General features: G+C 35.4%; 1 protein-coding gene across 2 annotated transcripts; it reads left to right on the top strand.

Annotated features, from left to right (window-relative positions):
- The first annotated feature begins 3615 nt into the window (after positions 1-3615).
- On the top strand, positions 3616-22024 carry ZRANB2 (zinc finger RANBP2-type containing 2). 2 transcript variants are annotated; one of them, XM_049772079.1, is made up of 10 exons: positions 3616-3733; positions 6819-6871; positions 7031-7139; positions 8060-8142; positions 11707-11783; positions 12601-12735; positions 15131-15300; positions 16614-16700; positions 18586-18744; positions 20179-22024. In XM_049772079.1, the coding sequence occupies exons 1-10, from the start codon at positions 3678-3680 to the stop codon at positions 20240-20242; spliced, it is 993 nt and encodes a 330-aa protein (XP_049628036.1). In that variant the 5' UTR covers positions 3616-3677; the 3' UTR covers positions 20243-22024. The 2 variants fall into 2 exon arrangements, with proteins under 2 accessions (XP_049628036.1, XP_049628035.1); XM_049772078.1 differs by lacking the exon at positions 20179-22024 and having other exon boundaries at positions 6819-6904; positions 18586-19105.
- Positions 22025-23288: the final 1264 nt, after the last annotated feature.

The raw sequence follows: 23288 nt of genomic DNA, 5'->3' as shown, positions 1-23288 counted from the left end.
GGGTTGACCACATGATAGGAAAATGCCCTACTCACTGTGCTATCGCCCTTCCTCTCATTTTTTTCCTTTTTTGGTTTTTAAGCAACGCATGATAGTACTCAGGAGTTACTCTAGCTCTGTGCTTAGAAATCCTAGCAGACTCAGTAATGACAGGGAATTGAACCTGTTTCACCACGTGCAAGGCAAGTGCCCTACCAGCTGGGCTATTGCTCTGCCCCACAGATGTCATTTTTTGTCATATCTATTTAATTATATGTTGAACAAAATACATTTGACTAAATAATTTGCCTAAGGTCACTGAGTTAACTCTACTAACAAGTAGTAGAGTTGGAATTTGAATCCAAACAAAGCTGTAATAATATATTGAATTTTACAACCTTTCACAAATAGCTTAAATTTTATAAACTCTGACTTCCTTATCTGTAAGCAAAATTCATACCTATCCTAAAGATTATTGGGAGTTTAAGCATAACAATGGATGTAAGCCTCTTGAAACTTTCCCATGTTGTAAGTAGTTAACAGGCAAAAGAAATTAGTAGAAAAGGACCTCAGTAGAATTTCTGTAAGGGCATTGGCCTTGCCCTTAGCATATCTTCCCCCAGTCCCACAAGAGTGATCCCTGAGCAGTGTCAAGAGTAAACTCTAAGTACTACTACTGGGTGTGGCTCAAAAAACAACAACAACAAAAAAAAAAAAAAAGGAAAGGTCAGCAGGTACATGGACTGGATATAGGAGATTGCTGATCACTTTAATATCACAAATAGAAACCAGATGTTAAGAATAAGTTGATTTGATAATTGCATGCTACTCCTAAACTCAATTCCAATGTTCCTTATTACCCTACTTTCCATGAATACCAAGAATAAAATTAGGAATTTTCTTAAGTGTGACTTGATTCATCATTCAATTTCCTTTTAAACATGCCTTGTTATTTTCATTAAAGCCTGCTTATATGAAAAAATTTAAAAAATTAAACCTACTTATATGAAAACAATAAAATGAGTAAACATTTTACGAATTCTTGTTAAGTTAGTTTCAGACTGTTTATGATATAGATTTATGTGCCATAGGTTAACAAAAATTCTAGCCAACCAAAATACTTTATTTTAGCATCTCAATTATGACTCTTGCAGCAAATTTAATAGCTGAGACTTTATAGATAATTATTTCCCATTATTTCAGAATAGCAAGTTTTCCCATTGTATCTGTCAGAACATATGTGAAAAAATATTTGCTTAAGAGGGAGTAAGGAGCAAGGAAAAGAATATTAGAAATGGAGGTGGTAGATCTTGAGCACTTTTCTGAAGGTTAAAGTGCATTAATTTTTACACAAAACCATAAATTTTAACACTATTGTTACTTAAACTACAAAAAATTATCTTTAAAAGAAAATTCTTGGGGGCTAGAAAGATAAGTAGTTGAGGACTAAGGTATTTGTGTTTCATGTAGTCCATTCAAGTTGGATGAACATACTGTCACTGAAGTACTGCCAGGAATTATCAAAGTATAGAGAAAGGATTAAGAACTGAGTACAGCTCCGTATAAGAAAGAGAGGAGAAGAAAAAAAAAGGAGAGATTGAGAAGAAATAAAGAGAAAGAAGAAAGGAGGAAAAGAGAGAAAGGGAAAAAGAGGGAGAGAAAACAGTAAGAGACCAACAACAAAAGGTAAGAGAAAAGAAAAAAGAAAAAACAGAAAAAGACAAAGTAAAGTAAACGAAAAGTTCCTGAGTTGTCTAATGTTAATCTTGAAAACTAGATTTCTATCGTAAATCCTCTATAGTTAACTATAGAACTTAAAATTATATTAATAGCTTTGTGATCCTTACTACAAATTATGTAAGACTATTAAGATTCAATGTATCAACCTCAACTACCATTAGGGTTAAAAGGTATACACTTATGAGAGATACTCAGAGTTTAAACGGGAGGTAGGATCTGGCATCTTTCTCTTGCCAATGTAATTGTTATAATATTTAGCAAACATTTACAAAATGAGGGAATAAGAAATATATGAAATCTATGTAATGATTTTTAAAACTCACTGAACCTTTTTAAATGCCCACATCATTAATGTGATCTTACTGAATTTTTATTAAAAAAAAACATGAATATAACCAAAACCCAGACTAAGACAAAGAGTATTTATCAGGACCCCAAAAGGTCATTCATATTCCTTTCCAGGAATCACTCAATATAGAAAAAATGAAAAAAAATAAGAAATTCTTGGAAAAATAAAACAAATAGCTGTGAACCTTTACATGAGAAAGATGCTACAAATGTCAAAGGCTTTAAAAAAGTTATATCTAGAAATGAGCTGCAATCTTTTGTATATGCTTATTCCAGAAAACTGCTTGCATATTTGTTAAATCCATGGACAAGAACGTTCTAATCCTGGGGGTGGGACAGCTGTGCACAGGATTACTCCTGCAGCAACGCTGGAGACCATACAAACTAAAGGGGACTATATGGAGTGCTGAGAATTGAACTGTTTTATTCAAGAGTCATACATGCTGTACTCTCCAGTCTCATACCATTGTTAAAATTTTAACTAAGAAAACAGTAAAACGAAAAGGGATAAATTCTTAAACAATTCATTTTATTACCTTTATGTGGCAGTAAAATAAAACACAAGTATATGCAAATACAACGATCTAGTAAAAATTAATAAAAGTAAATTATTGTTTGGAAAAAATTGCAGATGATTACACAACTATCCATGTAAAGACTAACAATCTATCAAATTAACCAACAATCTATCCAATATACATGTATACATACTAAAATTTCAAAAAGAAACAAACCCAAAGATGGAACAAGAGCGTGTTCCTTCTAGAGGAAGACAAGGAGATGGAAACAGAAAAGATTTGGTTAATTTTTAGTCTCTAAATTGACGTATTTGGCATTAACTTTGTTCTAAAATGATTGGTCTGTAATCTTGAACACACTGCAATTTACATAATTTATAAATCCCTTAAAAATCATGTTCCTGAACAACATTCCACGTAGATAAAGCAAAAAGAGATTTTTTTTAAATCCTTCATTAAAATAATTTTTCAAATAATTAATAAACCCACTCCCCTCCACAGTGGACCCGCAAGGGAGGAGGGAACAAGTGTAGCTGGAGTGCAATTGGGGTGCAAAATTCTGTTTCTTCCTCTTAAAACAATTTGGATTTGAGTGCAAATGCTAAGTAATTTTTTTTTTTTTCAAAAAGGGAAACGCACTTTTGGAAACCTTTAAATTCTGAGCACCTAAAGGTAAAGCCTGAAGACTTAAAATGCTCTTAGTCACTTCCGCCTCCGCCTCCCTAGCCCCGCCCACTCTGCCGGAAGTACTTTTCCGTGGGGTCCTCCCGCCTATAGGGGGCTCTTCGAGCCTTCTAGTGCCACGGAGGCCTAAACGTCTGGGCTGTCCCTGTACGTGCCTGTCACCTGACGCTAAAGAAAGCATCGCTATTCTAGCTTTTTCGGCTAGGGAAAATTTTTTTCAGACATACTACTCTGAAAAATAAAACTGAGATCTCAACTTGAGCTTGAGCCTTCCCTCTGAAACCAAGTTGCGTGATCTTTCGAATCAGGCATTCTTCAGGACAGCCTCGAGAGCCGATGGCCCCCAAGCCCGCTTCCTCCCTCCCGCGAAGACGTCGCTGAGGGTGTCCTGTGGTGGCTGCGTTCAAGATGTCGACCAAGAATTTCCGAGTCAGTGACGGGGACTGGATTTGCCCGGATAAAAAGTGAGTTTCCGGGAAGAGTAGGGAATTGAGATGGATCGTCTTGGGATGTGTGTGTGTGTGTGGTGTTGGTGGGGCGCTTCCTCATGTTTGTTGCTGCTCTTGGGCCGGTTTATTTGTGCGATTTCTAGAGCGAGGGCCTCCAGCCGGAATGAGGCGGCTGGGCCAGAAGGTGGCTTCCCCGGGCCTGCGTGGAGCTGTGTCTACAATCTTTGTGTCGAGTGTTTCCTGCACCTTCTAGCTCCGACACGGAGCGTGCGGTCCTGGCCTTCCCCCTGTCACACACACACAGACACACGCACACACGCACGCACGCCATTCACACCCACCCGCCGCCGCCGCCTCTCTCCAGGGTTCCCGGATGTAGATGTGGCCGGCTCCGGGGTTGGAGCCGCGAGGGGTCACGTGACCCCGCTCGCCGCAACTTGGCTCCCCGAGGCGTCACGTGACTCCGCTCGTGGCCACTTGACCGCGCGGCTCGCGGGACGAGCGTGGTGGTGTCGGCGGTCTCCAGTTTCTCCGTTGGCAGCTTTTGGCTGCTGCTGCTGCTGACGCTGCCGCCTTCATTCGACCCCTCGTCCTGGGGCTTAACTTTTTCTCCCCATCCTGATCCCCAACCACCCAGCCACCCACTTCAGCCCTGCTAGGACTTCAGGGGAATTTCTGATTTCTTTTTCCCGGCCGACTTCGTTCCTACCCCTCGAAGAAGAAGGAAAAAAAAAAAAAAAAACTTGAGCCCCCCTAGGTGGAAATCGAAGTCTTCCCCAGCCTTCTGCAGCGACCCACCCTGCCAGCAACGTGTCTGTTTTCAGTTTCCCAGACTGTCGTGGAAGCTACTCAACTCTCTCTCCCTCCTGTCGTCTGGAATATTAAACGGTCCGCTAGTCGTGTCGAAGGAATGAATGAATGGGGAGGGTAGGAATGGGCTGTTCGGCAAAGTAAAAGGTTCCAAAGGAAACGGAAGGCATGACTTAGATGCATTCGAAGATAAAAAGAAAGTCTTTGAAGCTGGGCACGGAGTTTACTGAGCCTTCCTGGAGAGTTAATAGCACTAGGGTGGTGGGTCCGGGAGGCAGGGAGCAGCCCCAATTGGGGTTTTTCATTCCAGTCTCACTGTTGCTGGATGACCGACCTACCTGTAAGCGGGTTGTTTGCTCCCTTGGCAAGAAAGTATAGGAAATAGCAGCATGGTGTCCAGAAGGCTTGGAATGCAGCAAATACATACATATTCGTTCGTCTATTGAGAGCTGTCACTCTCTTTTGCAATCATCTAATGCCATGAAGGATTAAGTTCGTGTCATTTCAGTGCGCTAAGCAGTGGAATGAAAGTGTGTGTGTGTGTATGTGTGTGTGTGTGTTTAAAATGTAAGTTGACGGCTCTCGATTTCACGAAGATTAAGAGTACCTGAAGGCTTTTAGGTCTGTCTATATTGTAGGGAAAGACAGTCATAATTGTGACTTGCTTTACTACTGATGCTAACTAGCTACCCGTAGGTTGAAACATTCAAATGGTTGTGAACCTCTCCGCACTTCTCATGATGGCAGTTTTCTAACACACAGTGATTTTTGACAGTGTATGGAATGACATCATACCCAAATAGTTGAGGTGTCGCTCTAAAAAGATTCCCAATTCAGGCGCAGCCTATGAATAGAATGATTATTTTTGTTATGCCCAGAAAGCATTTTCAAAATAATATTTTTAAAGGTGGGGGGGGACTCTTAAGAATTACTTTGACTGCTTTCTTATTTTGCTTGTGTTTACTACTTAAAATTCAGCCAGCCTTTTAACGTTTTAAGTTTCATTTGGGATTCAGAGTACTTAGTATACATTTACCAATATGCCAATACCCCTAAATTACTGTAATTTTCCTGTTTCTAACTGCTATTACAAAGTGAGGGCTAGAAATAAAGTGCAGAGTTTGAGGCTCTGGACTTAATGTGGTTTATCCTCCCCCCACAAAAGGGATATACTGTTCAGCCTTATATCAGTTCAAAGTGATTGGTTGTTACTGTCTTTAAAAAAAAAAAGCCACAGGTTGGATAAATAACCCGAAAATATTTTCTTATAAATAGCTGAACCTGGGGTCAGAGCGATATAGCACAGCGGTAGAGTTTGCCGTCCATTCTACCGACCAGGTACTGACCCAGTTCAATTCCTGGCATCCCATAGGGTCCCCCAAGTCTGCCAGGAGCGATTTCTGGTCGCAGAGCTAGAATAACCCGAGTGCTGCTGGTGTGGCCCAAAAACAAAACAAAAAAGCTGAACCTAAATATAGTCATTATGACTAATCTTTTTTTCCCCCTTAAACATCTTCATTAAAAGCTTTTAATAAAGATCTGTGAAACTTCTGATTTATCTAATTCTCATAGGATTTTGAAGTTCTTCATGCATTTTTTATGTATGTTATATTTTCTGTATTGGGTGTTTATTTTGGGAGTAAGGTGGAGTGCCACATTTACATGGGGATCATTTTCTATAGTGCCAGGGGATGGATGAGCCACACTGTGCAGTGCTCTGCCATGCAAGTTAAGCACCTTATCCCCTACCAGTGATGGCTAACCTTTTGAGCCTGAGTTCCCAAATTGCCGAACACTGCTCCGTCCTCTCAATGGCCAGTCCGGCCCTGTTGCCAGGTGAGCTGCAAAGCAGACACTGGCACACTCGCCGCATGCCAGCTGCAAGGCCTTTGCGTGCCACAGGTTTGCGATCTAGGCCCTAAACTCTCTCCAGCCCAGGGAGTTAATTTTTGAAATGTTTCTAAATTGCCTAGTGTCCAGTCCGACTCTTGAAGTAGAGTCAAGTTTCACTATGCAAGAAATTTTGTAATAAACAATGCCATTCTGAAGCATAACAATCCTAAATCCTAAATTACTTACCAGAATTATGTAATTATGAAGTAAAAGATTGGACTTTCTTATTTTGCACTGATGGCTTCAGATCTTATATTTTTCTGCCTAAATTAGGAGTTTTTTTTTAACATTACTAAGGTGACATGGGAAGTTCTGTATCTACATATGTAAAATCTGTATACATGTATTTCAGTTGAGACTTAAAAGATAACTACAAATGTTTTTACTCTCTTTTCAGATGTGGAAATGTGAACTTTGCCAGAAGAACCAGCTGTAATAGATGTGGTCGGGGTAAGCAGCTAACGAAGGTTCTAATAAGGGGAGGTATGCACGCATGCTCATGCATGGGTCATTTTTTTTACTTACCCAGATGATGTTGATTACCTTCTATGGGTTTGTAGGTGTCATTTTTACTTGCCCAGATGATACTGATTAACTTTCTATTTTCAGAAAAAACAACTGAGGCTAAAATGATGAAAGCTGGGGGCACTGAAATAGGAAAGACACTTGCAGAAAAAAGCCGAGGTCTGTTTAGTGCTAATGACTGGCAGTGTAAAACGTAAGTATTTCAAATCTACTCAACCATAATAAAATAGCTAGCTTGGGACTATTAGTTATACACTACTTGTGTTACCAGTTTTTCTTATTAACATTAACAAACTGGTAAACTTTTAAATAAAATCTGTTGCATAACTAACTCTTAAATTTTAATAGTTGTTAATGTAAGCACTAAAGCATATTTTCTTAGAGTTATGTGAAATATACCATAAAATTCATTTTGTCTATTTGCAAATTTCAGAATCGTAAGTTGTATTTCATAGGGATTATTAAGTTAGTTTTAGAATTTTGGTTTTGAGTTTCAAATTGACTTTTCTAAATAATTATATTAGGCAAATAAATCAAATATAAGTGAAAGTGGACTAGATCAGAATAGAGCCTACCTCATTTTTTGATACTGTTGATAAATTTTTTATGGAATTTTCTAGCAATAAATTAAATCACTGAGTTTTATATGTATATTTGAAATAGTTGCCCCCCAATTTTTTCCCTCTGGGCAATGAAATTAATCTTGAAGTAAAATCATAAGCAAAAATTAAAGGAAATTTTAAAATGTAAAGTTATTTTACATGAGGTCAAACCTTAAAAGTGAAGTGAAACCTTAAACTCAATTTAAAATATCGGTTTTCCACTTAAGGCATGAGAATCTCTAAAGATAAAATTATATTATATATTCCTTATAAAATTAACAGAAGCATGCTTCATACTGCATTAAGTCTTTGCCTCTGCTTAAATAGTTCAGATTGTTGTTGGAAAGCACATTTTTCACTGTATATTTTCTTTTTTTTAGTATCCTTAGTAAACATTTCTTTCTGATAGTGATTTCATTTTAGTTTTATTTTAAAGTTCTAGAATTTTAAAAATGTTCTATTTTTCTAGAGTTTGCTAGTTCAGTACTTTTTACTTCTATCACTTCTAAAGTTGCAGTAATGTGAATTGGGCCAGAAGATCAGAGTGTAACATGTGTAATACTCCAAAGTATGCTAAGTTAGAGGAAAGAACAGGTAAGATACAATTGCATTCTGTTTTTAAAATAATTTGAAATGTAATTCATAATTGTGTCACTAATGTCATAAGAAAAATGTAATTTAAAGATTCTGTTTATTCTCCAGTTGTTTATAGTTGATGGAGGAATGTGGGGAGGAAGAGGTTTAAAAGGCAGTGCTTTAGCAGCTAGCTATTCCCATCTCTACTCAGGCGTCGCTTCTTGTGATACCAGGATTATGCGATGCTGGGGTTAAATTGGGTCTTCCCTATGTCATGTTGCTTTGCATGTGCTTGTTTTTGAGCTTAGTCCTTTTCCATTGTTTGGCTTTGGGAGAAATGGACACACCTGGCAATGCATTGTCGCATGCAAACAGGCACCATAACCCTTTTATTATCTCTCCACACACTGCCATTATTTAACTTGGTTGTTCCCCCCCCCCCAATGAACATGGGAATGTCATCTTTGGTTTTATAATTTACAATACACAGTAAAGGATGCCTTATTCTTTTTTTGTTTGTTTTTTGGGGTCACACCCAAAATATAGAACTCATGGGTTACTCCTGGCTCTACGCTCAGAAATTGCTCTTGGTAGGCTCTGGGGACTATATGGGATGCTGGGGCTCGAACCATTGTCCTTCTGCTTGCAAGGCAAATGCTCTACCTCCATGCTATCTCTCTGGCACCAAGGACGCCTTATTCTAAGAAATAGTAAAATTTAAGGTAGAAAAGGGGCCACTATCAAAATAATAGTTGGAAATGATCACAAAAATTGGGAATTGAAATGAAGTAAAGTGATGTGCATGATGCTCCTTTAGTAACAATATTGCAAACCACAGTGCCTATAAGGAAAAACAGAAACATGCCTGCCACTGAGGGTAGAACCAGAGGTTAACTGGGAAAATTGAGGCAGGAAATAAACATTGATGAGAAGGGGTGGGATGAGTGTTGGAACATTGTATGACAAAATTCAACTGAAAAGAAGTAGTAACATTAAGTTAATTTTAGTAATAACTTTCCTCTAGTAGTCTAGATTTTTGGTTATTGATAAGAGTAATACCTTTTTTAAATTTACAATCCTAGTTAAGGACAAAAAGACATTTTAAAGTAATTTTATAAGGCAGTAATTAATATTGTTCTGGTAATATGTAAATGTAGCTATGCATTGGAATCATTTGAGAAATTATTTAAAAATACAGATTACAAATTTTGAAGTTCTTTTGGAATTGGTATTGAAAATCTATAGGTTAATTAAAATGGTACTACAGTTACCCTGAAAAATTGTTCTGTTTCTTGTTATCAGTAAGATGAAAATATTTACCTATACAGTTTTTCCATTATCAGCCAATAACATAACTATGGTATCTGCATGATTTAGATCTAATCTTATTCAACTCAGACATGCTATAGTCGAAGACTTTGTTTTTTTTCCTACACTATCAGTCCTATATTTGGTAATCTACTTTGTTTCTTCTTTAGTTCTGTAATTTAAACTCTTTTACTAAGGATAAAAGACCCATTGGGGACTGTCCAGATTTCAACAGAAAATCTATGTTTCTTCCATTTATTTTTTTTCTAATTCACATCTCACTTGACAATATGATTGAAAGTCAGAGATATTTTTCCATTTCAGTCCTTAGACCCTAACCCTACTCTTCATTTTTCAGGACGTGATCTTGCCTTTATACCAATTAGGTGGATTTATCCAATGACAAGAGTTTCTCCCTTCTGCCACCCAGCCCCCTAATCCTCCTGTTAACACTTTCAGGCATGTCTGATTTATTGATGCCCTTTTGTTTTTTGTTTCATCCTTTACAGTTTACTACCTATCTCTAGAATGTTGGAGTTCTTCAAGGCCTACTTCCTAAGCTCTTTTTTATGGGCATGGGTCTTGAGTGAGAGGATGGGATGCTTCCCGAGAAAGTGATCAGGAGGGTGAGAGTGCCCCTTTCAACGATTCTCGGTCTATGGGATCTGTGGTTCCCATGCAAGGGCCCAGGGATACTTACTGCTCATTCCTTGGAATTCTGAAACTCTGTTTATTTACCATTGACACACTGCAGGCCACATTGTGTCTTGAGATATTTTTAAATCCAAATGTTCTATTGGTTCTAATCTAAAATATTCAGCTGCCTTTTCAAATAGTACCATTAAATGTCAAACTCATGGTCAAGGTTAAACATGATTTTCTTTTATCAGGCCTCATCAATTGAGTGCTCTTTCTAAGATATCACCAACAATATGCATGTTAATCTTAGTGATTCCTTCATTTTTGTACAAAGCAGTCTTTTCCAATATATATATTGATTTGGATACTACAATTCATACTTAGGGCTTATTACTGTCTTGGTGCAGTGATTTCTCCTTGTGATGGTGCTCAGGACCACTTGCAATGCTGGTCTTCCACATGCTAGGTAGTTCAACTTGCTGTGCTATCTTTCTGTCCAAGACACTCTTTGTAAAAGAAACACAGTTCTTGCCATTATTCCTCTAACTCACCTATAACTACTACTTAGTGGAAGTAATCATTTTATTCCTTACCCCGCCTCCCCCTTCCCCATAATAGCTGCTGTATTTCTTTTTCAGCTGTGCTGTAGTACCAAGGATTTGTACTGGGGTCAATGGAACTCAAGGAACGTTCATTAACCTCTATACTAGCTCTCTGGCCCCAGATGTCATTACGTATAAGGAAAGCGTTCATGAAGTAGATTGGCTGTAAATTTCACACAGCATGCCCTAGTAGTCTTATGAACAGATTTTTTGTGGACAGTATCTTGAGAAGATAAACTGTTACATTCATTTTAAAGTAGTTTTGTATACAGGGAAAAATGAGATATGACTCATTTTCTAAATCTTGTCTGTCATTTTTCAAATATGGATTATTAATGTGGACAAAGGATTATAATAAGCCGTATGGGTACTTGAGGATATGGCTTGCTGGTCAAGGGTTTGTTTTACTTTCTGGAGCCCAGGGTTGACCTTGGCTCAAAGCCTGAAGAGGAGTGCCTTCCTTCAACCCTCAGATATGATGGCCCCAAACCAAAATCTAAATAATAATACAGCTATTCTTTCCTTATTATACTTTTTCATTAGTTCAAGTGTACAACATAATGTGTAACATAATGTTATAGGATGTTTTGAAATTGGGGAGAGGTTAAAAGTATTTTCCAGTTAAGGTCAATCATCTCTATAGTGATTTAAAAAACAAAACAAAAAAAAAAACATCAGGGGCCTGGAGAGATAGCACAGTGGTGTTTGCCTTGCAAGCAGCCGATCCAGGACCAAAGGTGGTTGGTTTGAATCCCAGTGTCCCATATGGTCCCTCGTGCCTGCCAGGAACTATTTCTGAGCAGACATCCAGGAGTAACCCCTGAGCACCGCTGGGTGTGACCCAAAAACAAAAAACAAAACAAACAAACAAAAAAAAAACAAAAAACCATCAGGTTTCATTTTATTTTTACAGGCTATTAGATGGATAAGCACTGTCACTGTTAAAATTTACTTTATTGATAAGAGGTGATTTGTACAAGTTTTGTTATTTTAGTGATTTCCATAGGATAATCATTTATGCTCTTTATTTTAGGGTATGGAGGTGGTTTTAATGAAAGAGAAAATGTTGAATACATAGAAAGAGAAGAATCTGATGGTGAATATGATGAGGTAAGATACAGTGTATATGGTGACTATAAACCTGAAACATGTTTGAAGATAGTCTTAAAATGCAGGGGTAAGCTTTTATGTAATTTTTAATTTATTTAAACACAGTGGTTATATGGTTGCACTTAATACCGTTTTCCCACAGTTACAAAGCAGTTCATGATTGAATTTCAGTCAGTGTACAACACCCTTCACCAGTGCACATTTCTTGCTACCTATGTCCCCAGTTTCCTTCCCACCCTCCCCCATGCCTGCCTCTGCAGCAGGCATTCTTTCTCTTTTCCCCTCTCTCATTGTGTTTCCCCTCTCCCCCTCTCTCCCTCCCTCCTTCACTCCCTCCCCTCATCTCCCTCTCTGTCCTCCCACCCTTCCTCCCTCTACCTGCTTTTAGATACCCATTTAGCATTGTTGCTAAAGGGATATTATGCCTATCACTTTATTGCCTTTCAGCACCCAATTCTTGTTCAGTGATTATTTCCAATTAACATTGTCATAGTGGTCTTTTCTCTGTCCTGGCTGCACGTAAATGTACTCCTCCACTATTATGACAAGCTTCCTGCCATGGACTGGCCCTCATCTCTGTTGTCATGCTATCTAATTTTTTTATACATATATCCCACAAATGAGTAAGAACACTCTGTTTTTCTGTAGAAATGTTTTAATGACTTCTTTGTAGGGTTATAGCAGCTTTGTAGATAATCATCATTGACCTAACTGTAACTGGAGTAATGAATTTAAAAATATATACATTGAATTAAATATATAAGAAAGTTTTTGGATTTTCAGCTGACAGAATGTAATGTAATGACTTTTTCTGTAGTTTGGACGTAAGAAGAAAAAATACAGAGGGAAGGCAGTTGGTCCTGCATCTATTTTAAAGGAAGTTGAAGATAAAGAATCTGAGGGAGAAGAAGAGGATGAGGATGGAGATCTTTCCAAATATAAATTAGATGAGGTAAACAGTTTTCTGTTGTATTTTATGCTTTGAAGCAAAAATACATTTTGTATAATTTAGTTTTGCAAAGGTTTTGAGCTTACACTCTTCCAAGCACTATTCTGTTTTATAAACAGTATGATAACAGATCTATAGAAGAGCTATTTTTATTTCATTTGAGTTAGAGGTGAAGACTGAGAAAATTAATATGAGTTTAGACCCAAATAATCAAAAACAATCAGGTTTAAAAAACTGGTGAAGCCAGCACTTTCAAATGTTTCCTAACTAGGAACTATGTTGTCTTTTTTGGTTTGTTTTTTTTTTTTAGACCACATTTGGTGGCGCTTAGAGGCTACTCCCAGTGGTATTCTAAAAAGTTATTACTGCTGTACTTGAAAAACCAGGGATCAAACTAGGGTTGTTGCTTGCAACTCAAGTGCCTTGACCCCTTCCTGCACAACAGGGTGTGGCATTCCCCCCTACCCAATCATTCATAGTGCAGATAATTACAATGCAGTAAAAAGCAAAAACATTAAGTCTTCTGATGTTTCTTCTGTGGCTCAGCCAAATTTTACTTTTAGATCCTGATAAAGGGTAAAATGGTACATTTAGTTTTTTCAAGACATTCTCAAATGAAACTAAAGTCAATTTTGGAGAAAAAAAGCAGGTTCTGAAAGACAAATGACATTTCTTTGGTCTTTGCTTTAAGAATGGTAGCTGTCAATATATTGAGCTAATGGTGAAACAGTTTCCAGAGTTGGGGAGAATACCTGAAATTTAACATAGTGAAAGGTTAAACGTTATGCACTGACTTAAAATGATTTTAGAATTTTTGAGTAGAATTGCATGATTTTTGGTCCAGAGAAAGAGAATTGCCTGGAGTGATTTCTTTTTTTTTTTTTTTTTTTTTTAATTTTTTTATTTTGAATCATGAGAACAAAGGATGCAAAGAAAGAGGACAAGGTAAAGTTACAGTGGAAGGACAATCAGCCATAACATAATTCTCAGAAGTCCCCTTGCTGATATCTTAACTTTGAACTTTCAGCCAAAGAACATTAAGATAAATGAAACAGAATCCATGTACAATTACTTTGTCCCTCAAGTCCCCAGATTGTAGCACATAATATTTCTTAACAGCACACAAGGCAATCTAAAGCCATAAAACTTATGTAACTCCTTAAACAGTAGAGGCATAGTATTTTTTACATTTCCATGTACATGTATATTAGCTTAAGTTAACCTCAAATTTTAAGTGGGTGCATTTAACCTCAAATTTTAAGTGGGTGCATTTTAAGGATTAGAGTCAAAGGAGCACAGTAAAAATGGTGTTAGAGTGGCAATTGTTGTTTGCATAGGCCCACCAAAATATGAGAGGCATGGAAAGGAATAACCTTGGCCTAAATACAAAGAGATCCTACCCCTGAAGTTTCCTGGCATAAGACCAACTCTAGGCTTCAGGCAAGTTATCGTCCGATCCAAGACATTGTCCATAGTGCCAACACACTTTTCACACAGTCTCTGTTGTTGGTATCATGTTTCTGTATTAAAGATTCTGGAATCTGCATATCCTAAATTGAAGTCATGATGTGGAGTGTCTTCTTGTTTCACCTCACCATGAAAGGGCAATGCAGGAAGCCCTGTCCTGTAAGCAGGTCGTTGTTAAGTCTTCTCATTGTTAAGGGAAGTCTCTTCAGCAGGACGATGTCTGAGCAGTGGTAGGGTCTTCCGTCATAGAGGATTGCTTCCAGGTGGTGTTATAGACAAACCTCACAATTAAGGGGCAATACAGCAAGCCCTGTCCAGTAAGCAGGTCATTGTTTTTGTTAAGTCTTCTTAGTGTTAAGGGAATTTTTTTTTGAGTAGATTGATGTCAGAGCAGCTGTAGGGTCTTCCCAGGAGTGATTTCTTAGTGCAGAGCCAGAAGTAAGCCCTGCGCATAGCCAGATATGCCCAACTCCCTTAACCTCAAAAAATATATAAATAAAAAGAACTGTACACTCTTGACATATTATTTGTGAATGCTTTATAAGAGGAAAGGGGGAAATAAGTACTATCTAAAATAGTCATTGAGCTGTTAATAAACTGAGATAAAAACTTTAGTATTCAGATGTCAAAATTTTGAATGAATTCATTGATAAAAGTGATAGCTATTACAGGGGGCTAGAGTCAGTACAGCAGGTAGGGGCTAGTAGTACAGAAGGTAGGACATTTGCTTTGCATGTGGCTTACCTTGTTTTATTCCTGGCATTCAGTATTGTCCCCTGAGCACTGCGAAGAATGATCCCTAAGCACACAGCCAGGCGTAACCTCTGAGCACCACTGAGTGTGGCCCAAAAACAAACAAATGTGATATCTATACAAAGTTATCTGGTATACAGAACTGGTGGCATTAATATCTTAATGTAAATTCTGTTAGGATGAGGATGAAGATGATGCTGATCTCTCAAAATATAATCTTGATGCCAGTGAAGAAGAAGATAGTAATAAAAAGAAATCTAATAGACGAAGCCGCTCAAAGTCTCGATCTTCTCATTCACGATCTTCATCTCGCTCATCCTCCCCCTCAAGTTCAAGGTCTAGGTCCAGGTAAACGGGTACAGGTCAAGGGTAACAACACCAGTCAAAATGTCGGTATCTAACTTCCTTATTTATAAATTTTGTTTTGTTTTGTTTTGACTGAATAAGTTTTCCTTTTTATTCTAGAGATTTCATTATCTTTTGAAAGATAAATTATTCTATATTAATGACATGATACTGTTGTCACAAACTCAGATTTGAAGCATCTTTAGTTTAACAATACTTTTATGAAATACATTAAAATTCAGTCACATAGTGACATTTAATTATGTAAGTTACATTTCAAAGTTTTTAATTGAATAAGGATTTATATTTTTAGTGATGCTAAAATCTAGGACAGGAATTTTTCAGGCATCAAATGATTTTATATTAAATGGTTTTGTAATTTATCTCTGTTACAGATATTCTAAATAAAGAACATGCTGAGCCATACTCTAGTTGGTTAATATTCATAATTTTAAGATGTCTGAGAATAAAGGATTTAATTGAAAATGTTGTTAGCAGTGCTGAATATCCTCTATTTTATTGTTAACAATAAAAATAAAATATTGGCTGAGAAAAAAAGAATCCCGTATCAACAGTTTAGAAGAATTCGTGGTTTTGTGAAGCCGTTAGCAGTGAATTTAATGGCATTTAGAAATAAAAATAAGCTACAAAATTATTTAACAAATAGATAATTATAAACAAATGATTCTTTGAAAGAACAATATAAAAAGTTGTTTTAAGATGAAAGTGTAATCTTGTTTTACAGGTTATTTTAAGGGCCAAATTGATGAATAGAGTTATTTTTCTTGCTTTTCAAATTAAAATGGATTATATCACCCCTTGTTTTCTATGTTTTGTTACTGTAAATATGTAAAATTGACAGATTTGTTATGATATTTCCATTTAGCTATGCATTGGCAGAAAAGTATAGAAACTAAAACTTATATACCTATAATTATTTCGTTAGGCTAGCTGGAGACCTAGAAAATAGATTTTATGAGAGAAGTGGAGACATAGCAAATTTAAATATACAAGTTTGACCATTTAAAACCTGGCTGGCTATTAAATATTAATATGAATATTAAAACATGATGCTGATGTTTTATGTAGTCTTAAATTTTTTGAGTAACGAAGTCAGACTCAAACACCGATAGTTATTTTTAACAACTGTTTAAATTTGGACATAAATATTAAAATAGGAAAAAAGTTTAATTTTCTAAAATACCGTTTTAAAAATATTAAAATACAAAATGATTTCTAATATTTTTCTTTCAGTATTCATATCACAAAAGTAAATATGTTGTTCTAGAAAAAAAAATCCTTCCATGTTGTTTTAGGTCCCGTTCAAGGAGTTCTTCCAGTTCGCAGTCAAGATCTCGTTCCAGTTCCAGAGAACGTTCGAGATCTCGTGGGTCGAAATCAAGGTGAATGAGGTAGCATCTCTCTGTAAATCAGAGAGAAATAGTTAAAGGCTGCAGGTGTTGCTGCTTTTTTCCTTATTTTGCTTCTACTTGTCAATTTTATTTTAGCATTAGAAAACTAATGCCCTTGCCATCAGCTTAATTTTCTCACCTTGAGATGTTTCCATTATCAGCAGTGTGCCAAGACATTCCCATGATTGATTTAAGGTGGCTATTTTGTATTATGTAAGGTTTGTTATTTTTGTGCTAAAATATGAAGAAGTAAAATGAGGCAAAGTTTCATCATTGTTGAGGATATTTGTGTTAAATTTATAATTTAAGTTAAAGTTAAACAATTATGAAAGATCCACTTGAATTATAAAAGAAAAATAATTGGATCTAAAAGATTGTATTGCAGTGCAATTGTTTAAGTATTTACATTGTTCCAATTTATATCAAATAGTTTCTGAGTTTTAGATAGATTCATGTACAATAGGATTACACAGAATATTTTCAACAAAATATGTAGGACACTTTAATCTCAGAAATCAAGAATAGAAGAAATGTTTAGGATAAAGTATGATGTGGTCTTGTTGTCAACTTCAAGTTGCATGTAGTCAGACCTATATAAGGAAACTATAATGTAAGTGGTTTATAAAATATAACACTGGTTTCCTTTACTCAAAGTTCTTTATTAATGGAAGTAAGTTTGATGAGAAGTATTTATCTTTTGAATTAGTAAAATTTGTATAGACAGCATTTTATCCCCTTTTGTTTAAAATACTATTCATTTTGGTTTTCTCAGTGTTTAGGTTAATTTGTTGATCTGTTTATAGGCATCTAACATGGATAAGAAAATAAGATTGTAATTGGATGAAATTTTAAACTTTAGTGTATCTTTTCTGTTTTCTTATTAAAATTGTTAAGTGGCATTTTAAAGCCAAATCTGACTTTAGAGGACAGCTGCAGTTCAATATGCAGGGGGGAAATAAGACAAACCCTTGAATTAAGCCAATAAAAATAAGGATTCAGTGAGTTTGTATGAATGTGTTAGTACTTCTTAAGTGAAAATCATTGAGTACTGGTTCCCTTTGGGGAACACTAACTTAAATTTACAGTACAGCCATATTCGCCCCTAACAATTTTCCATTGCTTATAACTTTCCAAAGAATTCTCCTTTTGGGCTTTCTGATTTTATTTTAAGCCCAAAGGTGAATTTTTTGGGAAGTTTAAGCTAAAACCCTTCAACCAAAATAATGCAAATGAAGAAAATTTAGCATTTAAATAATTGTACATTTCTGCCTTGAACATGTGAATGTCAACACTTTATACTTCATAGTGGTCATTCATAAGTAAATATTAACATAAATCAAGCTTAAAGTAATTCATTTTATTATTTGAATCTTAGTGGTTTAGTAGTTAACTATTGTTTTTCATTCTTATTCCCCCCTCCTTGCTCTTACCATGACTTAATAATATATTGCATAAAATTGCACCAGAAAATGTTAGTTTTATTTTCCTTAAGAGGTGGGCTATAAGCTACTCTTTCACAATTGAAGAAATTTATTACCTAAACATAAAAGTGCGGATGAAGTTATGTTTTGCTGTTTTTGTGCATGTTAAAATGAAAGTCTTTTTTAGTAAAATTCTACTTTAATTTATTAAAGTGGTTTCTATTTATTAGTGATGAACACTTAAGTTTTTAGAAAGACATGAAATTGACTGTATTTAAATAGAATTGTTTTCATGGTTGAACCAGGCATCTTCTCTTGAGTTTGCAGTAAGTATTCCTCATAAAATTTTCATAGTTACAAATCCTATTTGTTTACTTTTGGAACTGTTGTTAACTTAGTGACCTATTCATTTCTTCTTTTAATGAAATGTTTGATTTGTTTCTTAATTAATGAAGATCCAGCTCCAGGTCCCACAGGGGCTCTTCTTCCCCACGAAAAAGATCTTATTCAAGTTCATCATCTTCTCCTGAGAGGAACAGAAAGAGAAGTCGTTCTAGATCTTCTTCATCTGGTGATCGCAAAAAAAGACGAACAAGATCACGGTCACCTGAAAGGTTTGGGTTTCTGTAGAAATAAGAATGGGTGTTCTTACGTGTGTTGATAGATAATTAAACTTCAAAGTCAAGAATTAGGTTTTAAACATTGAGTGATACTTTTCAACTTTGAACTTCAAAAAGATCTGTTTTGTGTTCCTTTATCAGGTTGTTTAGAGAAGTTAGAGCTTAAGCCAGCTATCCAGTTACCACTATCAGATCACTTTTGCTGTTTACATTTCTTTTTGTAAATAATCATGACCAACTCTCAATATTTTAATATTTGTTTCAAAACTATTGGATTGATTCAGAGGTTTTTATATTTATCGATGCTGTGGATTTTACAGTAAATAAGATCATAGTATTCAATGTGTATCTGATTGAAAATGTGTCCTCATGAAATACATGTGTATACATTTTTATAGCAGATTGTTATTCATGCCCTTTATAAAGTTCTTGTAGCTAATAGACTTTTTTCAAGTTGCAGTCTGAATCCTATTTTTTAAAGACATTTACTGATATTTTTAAAATTTGGAAAATAGTATTAGTGTTCTTTTAAACAAAATGCTACTTACTCAACCATTGAGGTTCTCATTGTCTAATTTTATGGTTTTAATGGCTTCCTTTGTAATCTTAGCAATTTTTTTCACATCATTTCTGACTTTGTATAAGAATTAAGTAAAGTCTTATTATAGTTGGGTTCAATCATAGGATTACTCAAAATTTCAACTTAGAAAAGAATAAATTTTGCTTCTGCACATTTGAAATTTAGTGTTAAGGTTTCACAAACTAGTTTATTTTTGTGCATCTGTTGCTTTCTTACCCCTTTCACAGTTTTTTTTTATCTTAGCCACATATAATCCCCCCCCCCTTTGTTGTCATCTAAACTTAATGAACATGTTCTCTATTCCATAAGCCAGGTGATTGGTGAAAACGCTAAGCAATCCTGAGCCCCAGGGCCAACCCCTCGGAACACCACTACTTTACCCAGGTTGATATATTGATTTTTTTTTTATATTATCTGTAAGACTATAACACTAAAATAATCACTTTGTACGACTTTGACTAAAAGTATAATTAGCTATGTACTGATACACAAAAAGAGAGAGCCTACTGTGTTAATGTTTTATATATATACAACTCTAGTGAATCAAAGGTTGATCAAATTTATATGCCTTTATTGTGTATGTTGTTTTACGTGTTTTTGCAAGAGTTTCCTTAATTATATTAAGTAATTAAGAGAAGGCTAGATTTTGAAGTGGAAAGTTATTTTAAATTGTAGTTTTAATATTAATGCTATTATTGGGCTCATGTTACATGTATGTGGATCTATGATTTTAATTTCTTTGCCAGAGTGATACTTATTTATTCTTATATAGTCTCTTATGAATGAATGCTGATACCTAACTTCAGTTTGCTAGATTATGTACTTTTGTTTTTTTTTTTTTTTTACAGGCACCACAGGTCATCTTCTGGATCATCCCATTCTGGTTCCCGTTCAAGTTTGAAAAAGAAATAATGTATTAAAATTTCCATCTAAAACAAAACAAAACCAAACCAGTGCAGTGCATGAAGCATATTTTTTAAGAAGTTGGTGTCTTACTTGGTCAGAAGTGCTAAATCAGCTAGTAGAGGTGCATGCCTTTCATTGCTTTTCAGAACAATACAACTGTGGGGTTTTTTTTTGTAAAATTAAAATTAAATAGTATTTTAAGCCATAATGTTCCAAAAAATAGATATCCTATTTATTATTTACAACTATTTGCTTCATTTTAAAGTCATCAACCAGAATAGAATGTTTTGTTTTTATTTGATTTTTTGGTTTTATCTTTACAATGTTAATTTTGACTTAAGACAAGATTACCTTAGTTTGCCTGACTGTAGGCATGGAGACCAGACTGGTAAAGTTGTTGGTAACAATCTTATGTTAATCTGAAAAAAGATTATCAACCTGTCTTATTAACAGATATCAAAAGTGATTCTTAGAAAAGAAGTTTAATCTAATTGTGAAACAGCCAACTGAAAACATTAAAATTCCCTATTCATAAAGGGTGCCTTAGAATCATTGTCTTTTACACAGTTGTACTTTCATGCATCACAACATTTAATATAAAAAAAAAACCTGTAAGTTTCAGCAGGAGGAAGGTGTTATTTATTTCTTGAGTTCTGTTTCATAATTTGAGAATGTCTAACAAATTCATCTCTTCACTACTGCTATGGTTGTCTTATAAGAAAATTATTTCCCAAAATTTATTAATATATAAGAAGTTTTTTGCGATACCCTTCAAAAATTCAGATATCACAATGGGATAACAAAGCAAAGTCATAATGAGAAAATTTAAGAAAACTTGTGAAGTAATATTTCTTTTTTTTTTTTTGTGAAATATCAAAAGAAAGATTGTGAATTAAAAGAGTATTTGCTTTGATGTGTTTAAACACTGAATAAGAAAAATTTTAGAATAGAAATTAATGCTTGTTTCCGCCAGAAACAAGAAATAATACTATTCCTATTTACTTGAAATATCTTATGGCTTAAAATACTTCCAGAGTTTTATTTTTTAATCTGGTCACTTAAGCTCTTTTTGTCTCTGGTTTAAAAACAAAAAAAAAAAGGTTTCTCTTAACAGTATCTACAGTGACAATACAAGGTAAGTATATTAAGGGAAATCGGCAATTGTGTTTTGGAACTGACTTTTTGTCATGGGACGCAGTACCCTTTTTACCTGTTTTTAATTTTTTCCCCCAACATTAATGTCTACATCAATTGAAAAAATGGAAACATTTAAAAAGTACTTCCTTAGTAGGCAGACCAAAATTTTATGGCTTTTTTATTTTAAAATAAATGAATTTTCTCTTCAATTGATCTAAAGATGAAAACAAAATATCTTGAAGTAGAAATATTTTGATAGTATTTTTACAATGAACTTCCCGTTATTTTTAACGTTTTAATTTGTTTTTGCTACAATTACTGTAGGTTGCACAAGAACTTTTACTCTCTTGTAATTGTGCCTCAGACTTTTTAAAAGTCCTTCTAAATTGCCCAGATGATCTAGATTCCACATGTTACCATTGGTTTATCTTGTGCTTTCTGTATTTAAAACTTTGGCTGTACTAAACAAATGCAAGGTTATAAATTTAGCTAATAGTAGTTTACAGACAATTCAGATGATTATGATTTCATTTGGTTTAACTAAGCTGTACTAGTTCATTTCATAAAGAAATGATACTGTAGACAAATGTTAATAAAGCCTGTGAGTCAAGCATCAAGTGGTGTTTGTTAGAAATAAATTAGAATTTTAAACTCTGACTTAATGTTTGTTCTTAAGTTCCTTACAGTCAATTTTACTTTACAATTGTTTTTGGATCTTGAGAAAATGTCTCATTCACTGACTACATCCTATTGGTAAAATATGTCTTCACAATTCATTTCCTGACTTTGTCCCTTTTAACTTCTAAGTATTTATTTTTATTTTGTTTGTTTGTTTTGTTTGTTTGATTTTGGGGCCACACCTGGCAGCACTCAGGCATTACTTACTACTGATCGTTCCTGGAAGGCTTTCGAGACCATATAGTGACCATATGGGATGCTGGAGTTCAAACCTGGGTCATTAAAATGCAAGCCTGGATCAGTCTCATGCCAGCCTCATCCAAGGCAAATGCCATGACTGCTGTGCTTTTGCTCTGCCCATATTTTTTGATTTTTTTTTTTTTTTTTTTTTTTGGTTTTTGGGCCACACCCTGTGATGCTCAGGGGTTACTCCTGGCTATGCGCTCAGAAGTTGCTCCTGGCTTCTTGGGGGACCATATGGGACGCCGGGGGATCGAACCGCGGTCCGTCCTAGGCTAGCGCAGGCAAGGCAGGCACCTTACCTCCAGCGCCACCGCCCGGCCCCATATTTTTTGATTTTTATTGAATTCTTTCATATAAACTAAGGAAATTATATTCTTCATTTCAGTTTCCTATATTGGCAGGTTTAATTTGGTTCCTATATCAATTTCATTCTCCAATGGAAAGGAAATATACCGTATTTTCTGACCTATAAGATGACCCCCTAATTTTACAGTTAAAACATAAGTTTTATATTCACTGTATAAGACAGAACGTTCTGTACCATAGTGAGCCAGCCAATCACAACAAGCAAAGGTTCAATGGGTATAGTGTAATAGACTTCCTCTCTGACTCTGGCCAATCTGAGCAGGCTTTTTACAGTGTAATTTTCATACAGAACATTGTCTAATTTGCATGCATAAAAAGCCTGCTTGGATTGGCTGAGTTAGAGAGGCGGTCCAAGCAGCCTTGCAGTGATTGGTGCAGGATCGAGTTGGAAAATTTGTTTTGTGGCAGTATTCAGACAATTTTCGTTTAGCGGCATATTGAAACATTTTTCGGGATATACTTGGCGTATAAGACAACCCCCTATTTTCGGTTGATTTTTTTTGTTTCCAAAGTCGTCTTATATGCCGGAAAATACGGTAGATCACAGAAGGTATATTTATTAGGTATCTATTGAGTTTGGACAAGGAAAGTAATTTTACCTTAGCTAGACACCTTATCAGGAGTCTTG

Source organism: Suncus etruscus, chromosome 4 (assembly GCF_024139225.1).
Source record: "Suncus etruscus isolate mSunEtr1 chromosome 4, mSunEtr1.pri.cur, whole genome shotgun sequence".
Classification (NCBI taxonomy): Eukaryota; Metazoa; Chordata; class Mammalia; order Eulipotyphla; family Soricidae; genus Suncus; species Suncus etruscus.
This window is presented reverse-complemented; position numbering and strand designations above follow the sequence as displayed.

Coding starts and splice junctions, on each gene's coding strand:
- ZRANB2 (XM_049772079.1), top strand. CDS start 3,678: ATGTCGACCAAGAATTTCCGAGTCAGTGACGGGGACTGGATTTGCCCG. Junction 7,140..8,059: donor AATGACTGGCAGTGTAAAAC/GTAAGTATTTCA, acceptor TCACTTCTAAAG/TTGCAGTAATGTGAATTGGG. Junction 15,301..16,613: donor AGTTCAAGGTCTAGGTCCAG/GTAAACGGGTAC, acceptor ATGTTGTTTTAG/GTCCCGTTCAAGGAGTTCTT.